Source organism: Hyaena hyaena, unplaced genomic scaffold, assembly GCF_003009895.1.
Source record: "Hyaena hyaena isolate Hyena2069 unplaced genomic scaffold, ASM300989v1 scaffold_16, whole genome shotgun sequence".
Taxonomy (NCBI): domain Eukaryota; kingdom Metazoa; phylum Chordata; class Mammalia; order Carnivora; family Hyaenidae; genus Hyaena; species Hyaena hyaena.
Genome location: NW_024080650.1, coordinates 1,045,899 through 1,058,695, shown reverse-complemented (window position 1 = coordinate 1,058,695; position 12,797 = coordinate 1,045,899). Strand labels below are relative to the sequence as shown.

The 12,797-nt window shown below is 49.6% G+C and overlaps 1 protein-coding gene across 4 annotated transcripts; it reads left to right on the top strand.

Annotated features, from left to right (window-relative positions):
• The first annotated feature begins 2,285 nt into the window (after positions 1-2,285).
• On the top strand, positions 2,286-6,040 carry SPEF1 (sperm flagellar 1). 4 transcript variants are annotated; one of them, XM_039223882.1, is made up of 8 exons: positions 2,286-2,553; positions 3,755-3,866; positions 4,185-4,341; positions 4,525-4,564; positions 4,719-4,779; positions 4,977-5,100; positions 5,217-5,310; positions 5,579-6,040. In XM_039223882.1, the coding sequence occupies exons 1-8, from the start codon at positions 2,445-2,447 to the stop codon at positions 5,932-5,934; spliced, it is 1,053 nt and encodes a 350-aa protein (XP_039079813.1). In that variant the 5' UTR covers positions 2,286-2,444; the 3' UTR covers positions 5,935-6,040. The 4 variants fall into 4 exon arrangements, with proteins under 4 accessions (XP_039079813.1, XP_039079815.1, XP_039079820.1 ...); XM_039223884.1 differs by having other exon boundaries at positions 5,217-5,320; XM_039223889.1 differs by lacking the exon at positions 5,579-6,040 and having other exon boundaries at positions 5,217-5,324.
• Positions 6,041-12,797: the final 6,757 nt, after the last annotated feature.

The window sequence follows — 12,797 nt, the reverse complement described above, 5'->3', positions numbered from 1 at the left end:
GGGTGCATCCTTCATGGTCTGGGCTTGCGTCTGTCTTGGGAACACATCCTTTCCTGGCTCCCTTTGGTCCTTGCTCTGGTGGGACATGGAACCAAGCGTTGAGAGGGTGGCCACAGCCTACATCCTGACTGGGGCGAGGGGCCACCTCCACATCTAAGTATTATCCAAGTTTGGGGAGTAAGGGTCTTCAATGTATCTGCCTGGGTTTGAGGAGGTTGGGCCTTGCCCTGCTTTGGGGTTAGAAAGAAGCTTGGCGTCAGTTAGCTAGGACAGAAGGGAGGGAGCCAGCAGTCCCTCTTGGACCAAATGAAACTGGGAAGTAGGCCTATCAAGCCCATTAAAGAAGGTCCTTACAGGAGTGGGGCCAGAAGGCAGGGCAAAAGGAGTGTTGGGGCAACTCCTGTGGTCCGGGTTGGAGTTCAGAGGGACATACAGGGCCTCCCTTGGTTTCCTTCTGATGCTTTAAGGGGGAGCCCTTAGGCATTTCAGTGATTGGCACATCCAAGCCAGGTGACTGGTTATCCCGCAGACAGTGGCAGGAGAAAGGTAATATTCCTGGGATAGATTGCACCCCCAAGAGGCTGAGGAAGAATGGGCAACTCGCTGTGTGGTGCCCTCCAGAGGGCACCCCAGTCCACAGGTGAAGATTGGTGCCTCTGCTGATCTCTTACCCCTTTTCTCCTTTCAGGGCCCAGCCCCTCCCTCATTGAGGCCCTCAGGCCCCCATGGTTCCAGCTATGGGAGGGCCTGGGCCCCAAACCGGTTTTCCCACCTTCACTAGGGCTGGCACATCACTGCTGCAGTTCCCTCCCCACCACTTCCTTTCAGTTCTTCCTCTCTCCACCCTGGAATGTTGGGGGTGGGGGGATATCTAGGCCATCTTTTGTCCCTTGCCTGCCCTGGGTGTGGTCCCTTCTAGAAAGGCCAATATGTATGGCTTTAAAACAAGAAGGTAGACTCACAATTCCACACTTGGCCTGCTACATTCCTGGCACTCAGGGTTTCCCCTTGTAGGCTTTGAAGGCAGTGAAACTAAGTGATGGCAAAAAGTAGTTGGGATTCCCCTTACCACCATCTGAGCTATGGAGGAGGAAACCGGAAACTCGTAAGGAAGCCCAGCCTATCCCCTGACCTGCTCTGGAGTAAGATGGGAGCGGTAGCTTTCTCCCCAGGTGCCCCTGGTCAACCCACTCCCTCATCTCAAATACCAACAAGGCAAATCATTTCCATGTGTCTTCTCCTCTGCTGGAACTGAGGTCATATTAGTGATGGGACCAACTGATGTTAATAGGGCCCTTGTTAGGTGCCAGGCCCTCTGCTAAGCACTTTAGATGCTCACAAAACCCCTACGAGGTAGGTAAAACCCTGAGAAAACAGACACAGAGAGGTCTAGTAATGTCCCCAAAGCCACATTGCGTCTTGGAAGCCAGCTTTCTTCCCTGGCTGACCCTAGATCACCCCTTTACTGGTAATTTGTGTCCCTTCATTAAGGAAGAACCCACATCCCTAACCCTTCTACAAATAGTGCTCCTTTGAAATGGGACTGGCTACTGAAATCCATTTCTAACCCATGGAAGAATAGCTCTTTGGAGGTAGATGAGGGATTGTGGAAGTGTTTACCGGAGCTCTTGCAGCTTTTATACAGGCAGTCAATTCCCATACCCTCAGGCCCCATACAAATGCAAATCTGTAAGTACCCTTCCCAATTTCCTCCCTCTTACCCCACTGGGACAAATAGGTGAGAGCCATTCCCACTTCACAAAGGGAAAATAAGGTTAAGGAGTTCAGTAACCTGCCCAAATTCTCCCTGGGAGTCTGGGTGACATATTAAATGCCCTACCAGGACACTGCTGGGAAGGGCAGTAGTGGTGATGGCCCTAGTAGCACAGAGCTTTGAGGGGACACCCAGCAAGGAGACACTGTCAAACAGCCTATCACACAATCCAAATGGGAAGCAGCAGATGATTAATTACAGTGTACACCCAGGTAAACCTGACGAACATTGGGATGCTGACTTCACTTAGTACAGATAGCTGAAGGCTCCAGAAGGGGAATCTCCGCTTTGAGGATGCTGGTGCAGGGATTCTGAGGGCTCAGTTGGCTTGGCAGGCCCCAGGGTGGGCCAGTGGCTGATCAGGTGGAGTGGGAGCAGATGGCTGGGAAGACAAGGCCACCTAATCGCCTGTTCAAAGCTGGGGCCGGAGAGTAGGTAGAGGGAGAAAACTACAACTCCCAGAAGCCCCTGTTCTCCTCAGAGTCAAGGACAGTTGCCATGGTTTCAGAAAACAATATGGCTGCTCCCAGCTGGGAGGCGAGTTTCCCGGTTAGAGAGGCAGAGGCCGGCCTGGGCGCCCTCGGTGGCGAAAGAAGAGGCGCCTGAGAGATCGTGTGGTTTGGCGCTGACGCTACACGGCTGGAACGGGCTGGCCTTGCTGGGGGTGCCAATGGCAGGCAGCGTGGACGAGGAGGCGTTGCACCAGCTGTACCTGTGGGTAGACAACATTCCCTTGTCCCGGCCCAAGCGAAATCTCTCCAGAGACTTCAGTGATGGAGGTGTGCGCCTCAGTGTGTGTGCACCCCTGCGTGCATCCCGTGTGTCCGTGTTTGTCTACACTTTCTGTCATGTATGTATGTGTGTAAGGAGTCTGTATGCATGTGTTTCTTTGTGCTTCTGTGCGTGTGGGTATGTGTATGTTGGGAGGTGTCTATCTCCTGGAACTTCAATTATGGACGTGTGTGTGTGTGTGTGTGTGTGTGTGTGTATCTGTATCTGTGGGGCTATGGCTGTGTGTGGGTCTATACATATATCCCTTTGTTCTATCCTTTATGCGTGTGTGGTTGTGGTGTATGTCTGAGTGTGAGTCTGTGTAAACTCCCTCCTGGGACTTTAATGACTAAGACGTGTGTCTGTGTATGTTTTTGTGCATCTCTCTGTGTGTACTTGTTCATTACTATATTCTGCATATCTGTCTTGTGGGAGTCTGAGCTTGTGTATGTTCGTATGTTTGTTGATACATTCTGTCCTGTATGCATGTAGGGGGTCTTGTGTACATATGCGTTTGTGATTGTTAGGTGTTTGTGTGTCTAAGACTGTCTCCTGAGATTTTAATGAAAGAAGTATGTATCTCTGTATGTGTATATTGGTGCCTATGTGACTTATTGTGCTTGTATGTATGTGTTGCTGACCGTCTCTTGGAACTTCAGTGATGGAAATATGTGTATGTGTTTGTGCATCTCTGTGCGGTGTGTGTATGTGTGCCTATGTTTCTACACACTTTGTCCTATGACCATATCTGCAAGGGGATCTCATTACATGTGTCTTCTTGTGTGAGTCTGTAACTCTTTCCTGGGACTTTGCTGTTGGAGTGTGTGTGTGTGTGTGTGTGTGTGTATCCATGTGAATGCCTAGTGTGGGGCCCCAGGCCCCCTGATGGGCTCTCTTGGAGACTCATTCTTTAGAAGACCAGAGACCTCAGTTTTCATATGCCTGAGTTAATGGGGATGGATGGGCTGCTGCCTCTCTGGGGTATGCTGGAGGCTATTCACTGATTTCTAATCTCGCTTTAATGAACCTCTTCCCTCTCCTCCACTACCCCTCCCTCCCTATCATCCATTCCCTTTCCACACCTCCACCCATCCACTTGGCCACACCACTCTGTAACCCCCCATTCTCCTATCCCATGCACATCTTCTCCCTACTCCTTCTCCCTTACCTACTCCACCCCCCCTTCCATGTCTGCTTCCATTCCCTCAGTCTTGGTCGCAGAAGTCATCAAGTTTTACTTCCCCAAGATGGTGGAGATGCACAATTATGTCCCCGCCAACTCTCTCCAACAGAAGCTTAGCAACTGGGGTCACCTAAACAGGTAGCAGAATTCTTGGGTGCACTAGCGGAATCTCCACACACACACCCCCCCACACAGGATCCAGGAGGGCTACCCCCACCCCCCATGATCTCCAAAGCCCAGGCTGGGACTCTGTTGGGTGGCAGGGTAGGGAGGGACAGCGCAGGCAGAACTGGTAACAAAATCAAGGGATTTTTTTTTTTTTTAATTGAGGAGACAAAGGAACGGGACAACCAAGATTCGGACTCATTCCCCCAGGGCTGCACCCCTTTCTTCTCCCCCACGCCCCTCACTTCCTTCCGCGAAGACCCAGTCCTCCATTCCTGTGTCTGTTCCCAGGAAGGTGCTGAACAAGCTAAACTTCTCGGTACCGGAGGACGTGATGCGCAAGATCGCGCAGTGCGCGCCAGGCGTGGTGGAGTTAGTGCTCATTCCGCTGAGGCAGCGTCTGGAGGAGCGCCAGAGGCGCAGGAAGCAGGGCGCGGGCTCTTTACAGGTGCCTCCCCACTCAAGCTTCTCCCACTGTTTTCCCAGACAGCGGGAAGCCCCGCCTTGGGAATAAGTGTGGGAGAAGGGTGTCTGGCAAAGGGAGCTTGGTCTTGGGAACCACGGAAGAGCCATGGGGCTCACTGAGGATGAGCGGGTCCTACCGCACAGTAAACCCCAGGGGTTCTTTCAGGAGCTGGCTCCCCAGGATGGCACTGGCTACATGGATGTGGGTAAAGTGGCCTTTCCTTTCCGTCTCCCCCAGGAGCAGCTTTCCTCCCGTCCTTCCTTCCTATGGGGGGAGAGGGGCGGGGTTGCGGGAAGCAAGGGAGGAGTCCGGAAGATACGACTCCAGCACGGTTAGCTCCTCCACTTGCCTCGTCTCAGGTTTGTCCCAGAAGGCCCGAGGGGAAGGTGCCCCGGACCCCCAGGGAGGAGGGCAGCTCAGGTAAGGAGGCTGGGAGTGCCTACCTCTCCAGGCCTGATGATCTCCCTGCACAGGGCTGGCAGGTAAGGGTGGGGGCGGGCTGTTCCTCGGAAGGCAGGAATGGGGGAGACGGGGCGGGAAGACCTGGCCGAGGGGCAGTGGAAGGGTGAGAGTAGGGCCCGAGGTCCGGGCCTCCGCTAAACTGCTTCCCACCCCAGGGGGGGCCGGCCGCCCGCGCCCAGACCTCCGGGATATAGTCAGGCACTGCAGGGCGACCCAAGCTTCGTCCTCCAGATCGCTGAAAAGGAACAGGAGCTGTTGGCCTCGCAGGAGACTGTGCAGGTGAGGGTGCGCTGGGAAGGCGCGGGCGGTGGTGGGGTGGTGAGTGCTTAGGGCCTGCAGTGGTGGGGACAGAAGGCAGCGAGCGCCTGGCTTGACCTTTGTGCGGCGCGGCCCAGGTCCTGCAGATGAAGGTGAGGCGCTTGGAGCACTTGCTCCAGCTCAAGAACGTGCGCATCGACGACCTCTCCCGGCGGCTCCAGCAGGCAGAGCGTAAGCAGCGGTGAGCGGCGGCCCGGGCCGCGCAGGGACGCCCGAGTACCCGCCAGAGCAGGGTCGCCGAGACCGACGCACCCACCCACGCACCCATCGACGGACTGACGGACCAACGGGCGGGCGGAGCCGGCAGCTCCAATGAGCCTCCTGGGGCGCCAGCGCGCGCATCCCTTGGGATGGGGGTGAGTGTTGGGAGGCAGTGAGGCAGGAGCCCTCAGAAGGAGTTCCCCTGAGCCAACTCCTTCCACTCCATCCGGGTCAGCAGAATGGACCGCTTTCCAGAACCCAGAAGCCACATGCAGAGACCTGGCATGCTCCCCAAAGCCGTGCCCGACACCAGGAGCCCCACCTCGATGCTCCCTGCTCTGGGCTTTAGAGGGCGGTGCCCCGACTCGGTGCACACCCCTAGAAACAGGTCCCCGCCCAGCTCTGAGGACAGCGGCGTCTCCCTCCAGGCTAGTTCTCTGCCATCTGGGCCTCGGGGAAAGCTGCCCGAGGCAGCTGAGGGAGACTCTTCCCTCTCCTGCACGCTCACCTGGGACCCCGCTAGAGGCTGGAGAGCACAACAGCTGGAGAGGAAGGGGTGAGGAGTGGCTTCAGCCTAGAGTGGGGAAGACATGAGCTGTGCCTGTTCCAACCACCCTCCCTTCCTATGGGGGCACCTTTGAGAATGCTTTGTAGACACGGGACCGCACTACCCCCATTAAAGAAACGCTCTTTCCTGCGACTGCCTTGCGACTGCCTTCTCTGTCTAGTTTTCTTGCCCTTCTTATGCCGCACTGCCCCCTCACCCCCGCCCCCCACTTTGAGTGAAAGGGCCTGTAGGCCCAGAGTGGGTCTCACCTTTGGGCAGCTGGGCCCTGGGTGGCCGCTGCCTGATAGGTGGACGATATCACAAGAGTCAGGTCTTGTGCACTAGAACAGCCTGACTTCGAACACTGGCCCTAGATTGACCCCCGCTCTCACCCTCACAGAAACCTCCAGCCCTGTCCAAACCCAACTCCAAACCCAGGCTTCTGATTCTCCCCAAATGTAGCCACACACTCACCCTCAACCGTGCCCACGGACTGACCCCTAGTTCTATGGACTGAGGCCAAGCTTGATTGATTCCCAATCCTGATCAAGACACTATGACCATGATGTGACCCTAACTCTGATAATTTACTGACTACTAGTATTACATTCTGAGACCCCCAATTCTATTCCTAGATATATTTCAGCATATACCAGGGGAAACTTAAGCTCTTGTGTTCTGCATTCTGTGACACTGTGCAGTGACATTCTTTGTAATAGAAAAGAACTGAAGATAACTTGTATTAGTTTCTATCACGTGTAAGAAGTCACCACAACCTTAAAACAGCACAAATTTATTATCCCACATTTTCTGTGTGTCAGGAGGCCAGGCATGGCCTAGATGGGTCCTCTGCTTCAGAGTTTCTCATAAGGCTGCATTCAAGGTGTTGGCTAGGGCTGTGGTCTCATCTGAGGTCTTAACTGGGGAAGGATTCACTTCCAAGTTGTTGACAGAGTTCAGTTCCTTGTGGGCTGTGGGACTGAGGGTTTCAGTTTCTTGCTGGTTGTTGGCTGGTGCCCTCATTTCCTTGCCATTTGGTCACTTCCAGTGTGCTAGCTCACTTCATCAAAGCCAGCAAGGGAGAGAGTTAACAGAGTCTTCTAGCAAGATGGCAATTACAATCTTATGTAATATAATCACAGAAGTGACATCCATCACATTGGTTGTATCTTATTTATTAGAAGTTAAGTCATGAGGCCCAGCCCACATTCAAGGGGAGAGGTGTGCATGGGTGTGAATACCAGGAGACAGGGATCATTGGGAGCCGTTATAAAAGCTGTCTACCACAAGGTGGAAAACGCAAGGAAAGGATAAAATCTAGGAGAGTGGTTACCTCTGAGAGGAAGCAGAGGGAAGAGATACAAGAAGCATATTAGCAAGTTATGTTTAATCTTTTAGTCCTTGGGCAGGTGGTGGGTTTACAGGTGTTCATAGTGGGCATTTTATGGACAAGCAGGGAGAGAGAGCGTTATGAACTAAGGAGTATGGGTAGCACAATTCTGTTCACCTGAGCTCCTAAAATAATAAATAAAAATACAAATTGACGACTACTCCTGACCTTGGGCTGAGCCTCTTCCCTGCCTCTTCCCTGCACTCAGCCTGGTGTTAGGTTTCCACTGGCTTCAGCCTGATCTTCTACTTTCCCCAAATTAACCACCAGCCATCACACATATTGACCCCAGCTCTAGCACTGTTATCTTGCTGTAGTCTGCGTTGATTCTCCAGAGTTCTGGTCTCTGAATCTGTCATCATGGACCACCCTGGAGCTCCTGTGTGTGGAGCTGGTAGGAATGGTTTGTAGAGGGGCTTGGGGACCAGGAGGTTGGGTAGGGCATGGCTCTGCCTGACAGGAGGACAGTGGGCCCAGAGTACAGGTTTGGTGGCAGGGATCACCCTCTCAGGAGTCCGCTGGCTTCCTTCATGGCAGAGGCTGGGCCAAGTCCTGGAGGTTCCTCTTCTTTTGAGTTCCTTGCCCCAGCCTTGTCTATTCCTAATACCGAAATGTGCCTGAATCTAAAATCATATTCAAAACCTAACAAATTAAATCCCCCAATGAAGAATTTTATTGAATGTTTCTTGGGAATAAGTATGAAAGTGGATTATACCACATAATTCTATAACTCTTCTTTCAACATCTCTTATTCCCCAAACTTCCCCTCTGACAGCCATTGCCATAATTTCCTCCTCTGATCCTCACACGCTTCTTCCCTTTCTGACCCACACGAAATCTGATTTCTTCTGGTTCATTCATTTATTAATTCCTCAAATGTTCATTTAGTGCCTACTATGTACTAAGTGCTAGGAACACAAATATAAAACATGGCTTGTCTCCCCAAGTATTCACAATCCTAGAAGAGAACGCATTCAAACAGGTACCTAAATTTTGTTGTTACTTAATGTTTTGAATAGATAAACACACCTGCAATAGGGTTATCCTTTATTTTTAGTTTCTGTGCATTCTTCCAGAATGTCTTTTTGTGAATGCAAGCAAATATTCACCTTTATTGCTATTCTGCACCTGCCTTTCTTTTTTTACCATAAAGGGGAAGCTTACTACACATTCCGTCCTGTATCTTGATTTTCCACTCCATCGATCTCTTATCAGTATGTGATGGTGAATGTTATATGCCAACTTTACTGGGCCACAGGGTGCCCAGGTATTTGGTCAAACATTCTCGGTGTTTCTGTGAAGGTGTTTTCAGATGAGATTAGCATTTACATTTAAAGATAGGGGCACCTGGATGGCTCAGTTGGTTAAGCGTCAGACATAGACTCAAGTCATGATCTCACGAGTGTGAGACTGAGCCCTGTGTTGGGCTCTACACTGCGCATGGAGCCTGCTTAAGACTCTCTCTCCCTCTTCTTCCCTCCACCTTCTCTCAAAAAAACTAAAAAAAAAAAAAAGGTAGACTGAATAAAGCAGATTGCTCTCCCTAATGTGCATGGGCCTTATCCAATTAGTTGGAGGCCTGAACAGAATGAAAAGGACGTCTCTTCCCTGAGTAAGAGAAACTTTCTTCTTTCTGTTGGCCTTTGAGCTGGGATTTTTTTTTCCTGCCTTTGGACTCTAACTGAAATATCAATTCTTCCTTTGTCATGTGCCTGCCAGCCTTTGGATTGACTCTCCTAGGTTCCAGCTTGCTGACTCATTCTGTATGCAGACTTGCCAATTAGCTTTCTCATCACAAGAGCTAACTACTTATAATAAGTCTATCTGTATCACCTATATCAGCTAAAGCCCTGTCTCTGTATCATCTCCCATTAATTCTGTTTCTCTGGTGAACTTCAACTAATACAATATTTTCCCATATCAACACATTGAAAACTTCCTGTTTTAGAAGCTGTATAATACTCTATTGTGTGTACAAAATTTAATTAATCAGCCCTCTGTTCATGGACATTTAAGTTGTTATTAATAACAATAATGGATTAATGAATAACCTCCTGCATTCAGTTTAGGATTTCATGCAAGTATATCTCCATGATTAATTCTATGTTAGGACAAAGAGTATGTGCATTTGTAATATTTTTTGGGGGGGGAGGTTTGTGTGTTATTATTATTATTATTTTTTTACAAATAGTTTATTGTCAAATTAGTTTCCACATAACACTCAGTGCTCATCCCCACGAGTGCCCTCCTCCATGCCCATCCCCCCGCCCCCCCACATCCATCAGTCCTCAGTTTTTGTCAGCATTCAAGAGTCTCTCATGGTTTGCCTCTCTCCCTTTCCCCCACTATTTCCGCCCTTCTTCTCCCCCTTGTTCCTCAGTTAAGTTCCTCCTGATCCTCCTATACGTGCAAACATATATTTGTCCTTCTCTGCCTGGCTTATTTCGCTCAGCATAACCCCCTCAAGGTCCATCCATGTTGCTACACATGGCCAGATTTCATTGTTTCTCATTGCCATGTAGTATTCCATGGTATAGATAAACCACATCTTCTTGATCCATTCGTCCGCTGATGGACACTTAGGCTCTTTCCATGTTTTAGCTATTGTGGAGAGTGCTGCTATGAACATTGGGGTACATGTGCTCCTATGCCTCAGCATTTCTGTATCCCTTGGGTAAATTCCTAGCAGTGCTATTGCTGGGTCATAGGGGAGTTCTATTGTTAGTTTCCTGAGGAACCTCCACACTGTTTTCCAGAGGGGCTGTACTAGTTTACATTCCCACCAACAGTGTAGGAGGGTGCCCGTTTCTCCACGTCCTCGCCAGCACCTAGAGTTCTCTGATTTGCTCATTTTAGCCACTCTGACTGGTGTGAGGTGGTATCTCAGTGTGGTTTTGATTTGTATTTCCCTGATGAGGAGGGGTGCTGAGCATTGTTGTGCATTTGTAATCTTGATGAATATAGTGAAATTGTCCTCCATAAGGGCATGGTTCAGAGCAGAGGCTGAAGATTGGTGGCCTGTTGCCATGCGTTGGTTTGCACAGTGTCATGTTTTTACAAAACCAACTGATAATTTTTGTATTAATGAGGAGGTAAGGCAACTAGAACTCTCTTAGTACTCTGCTGATGGTATATGAGTACAACCATTTCAGAAAATAGTTTGGGAGTGTCGTATAAAATTAAACATCTGTCTATGCTATTGTATCAGTGAGGGTTAAATAATAAAAACATAGAAACAAAAAACATAGTTGACTTTGGGTAGCTGTTAAACAGTTTCTGTAAGATTGTGGTTTTGCATCTGATGCTGGAGCTTAAAGTCCACAGGTCACGCCACTGGGAAGGGAGAGTGGATATAAAGTGGGGGAGAGAAAGGACAAGCCGGAATCCATGAGCATAAGCTGGAAGCTTTGATTGCAAACTCGAGCTCGTATCAGTTCCCACTACCTCCAAACTTGATGTTATAGGTGTCCTGCAGGAGAGGCTGGTGCCCTCTGTTATCTGGCCCAGGAGTCAAAGAAACTAAAGGAGGATCCAGGGAGAGGTGGAGTAGTTGCGAGCCTGACTGCTATCCCATGTCAATGACGTGAGCTAACAGGCAACAAAATGTATGAGCTACAAAACTTCTGCCTAGACTTTGCAAGTGTGCCAACACAGTCACTGCTCTGTCTTCCACCCTCCAAAGCTCATGCCAAAATTCTTGTTGTGGAGGTGCCTGGGTGGCTCAGTAGTTGAGCATCTGATTTCAGCTCAGATCATGATTCCAGAGTCCTGGGATTGAACCCTGCACTGGGCTCTGCGCTGAGCATGGAGCTTGCTTAAGATACTCACTCTGTCTCCCTTTGCCCCTCTCCCCAATTTGCACTCTTTTTCTCTCTAAAATAAAAAATAAAAGGGGCGCCTGGGTGGCTCAGTCAGTTGGGCATCCAACCTCAGCTCAGGTCATGATCTCAGTTTGTGGCTTAGAGCCCTGAGTTGGGCTCTGTGCTGACAGCTCGGAGTCTGGAGCCTGCTTCAGATTTTGTGTCTCCCTCTCTCTCTGCCTCTCCCCTGCTTGCACTCTGTCTCTCTGTGTCTCTCAAAAATAAATAAAAGTTTAAAACTTTTTTAATAAAATAAAAAATAAAAATATATTTTAAAAATGTGTGTTGTGGGGGCACCTGGGTGGCTCAGTCGGTTAAGCAACTGACTTCGGCTCAGGCCATGATCTCACAGTTTGTAGGTTCGAGCCCCACTTCAGGCTCTGTGCTGACAGCTAGCTCAGAGCCTGGAGCCTGTTTCAGATTCTGTATCTCCCTCTCTCTCTGACCCTCCTCTGCTCATGCTGTCTCTCTCAGAAATAAATTTAAAAAACATTGAAAAAAAATTTTTTTTAAATGCCTGTTGTGGCCCACCCTAATTGGGAGGGAATTCTGGGAAATGTAGTCCACCACACCTAAGTTGACACATTATAAAGGCACAACAGCTATGCTCCAGCAACTTCATTCCTCAATATATACTCAGGGGAAATGCATACATGTTTACCGAGACTGGTACTAGAATACACAATACAATACAGTTTATACTATCTTTGTGCAGGGCTTCCTTTGCTCAGTATTGCCTATGAGAGTCATCATGTTGTTGCATATATTCAGTAGAGGTTGTTCTTCGTCATTGCTGTATGATAGGCCTTTGTATGAATACAGTGCAGTTTATTTATTCATTCTATTTTTGATGGACACTTGGGTTGTCTCCAGTTTGGGGCTATTCCAAGTGGTGCTGCCGTGCATATTTGTATGCATGTCTTTTGGTATGTAACTAAGAGTGGAATTGCTGGGTCAAAGGGTTGGCATTTTCAGCTTTATTAGGATACCGCCCAGTGGTTTTCCAACAAGGTTACAGTTGTTTAATTTTTATTACAAAGAATAGAGTCGAGAATACCACGTGTTTGGAGCTGGAATGGATATTTTACATGAGTTCAATCTGTCCTAAACTGGAGTTGTTCTTTTTTTTTTTTAATGTTTATTTACTTATTTTTGAGAAAGAGAGAGAGGGGGAGGGACAGAGAGAGAGGGAGACAAAGAATCCCAAGCAAGTGCATACTGTCAGAGAACAGCGAGATCATGACCCCTGAAGTTGCTCTTAATTCCTTCCCATGCTGCCCCAATCTCCAGGGAGCCTGTGGCTTCCCTCAAATCTCTATTAAGGCCCTCCACACAGGAAGTCCCACGGCCTGGGCACACTCTGATGTTATCATCCTTCTTCTTGGTAAACAGACCCATCGGGCTGTAATGGGGCAGCCATGTGCCATCTAATCTGACCTCCTCCTGGCACAAAGAATCTCATTTCCTCCTGGAGGCTTTCCAGAGCCATCTGTACTTACTGTGGCCTTGGGGCCTTCCCTGGGAGCCTGTAGTATCTCGGGGCATGGGCAGCTTTGTATTGCAGGTCCTTCCAGTTGGCCAGTCAGCCAGACTGCCCAGCACCTAGGAGTGTGAGGAGTGTTTGGCAGGGACAAGAAACCACAGCTGGTTTTGTGTGGTG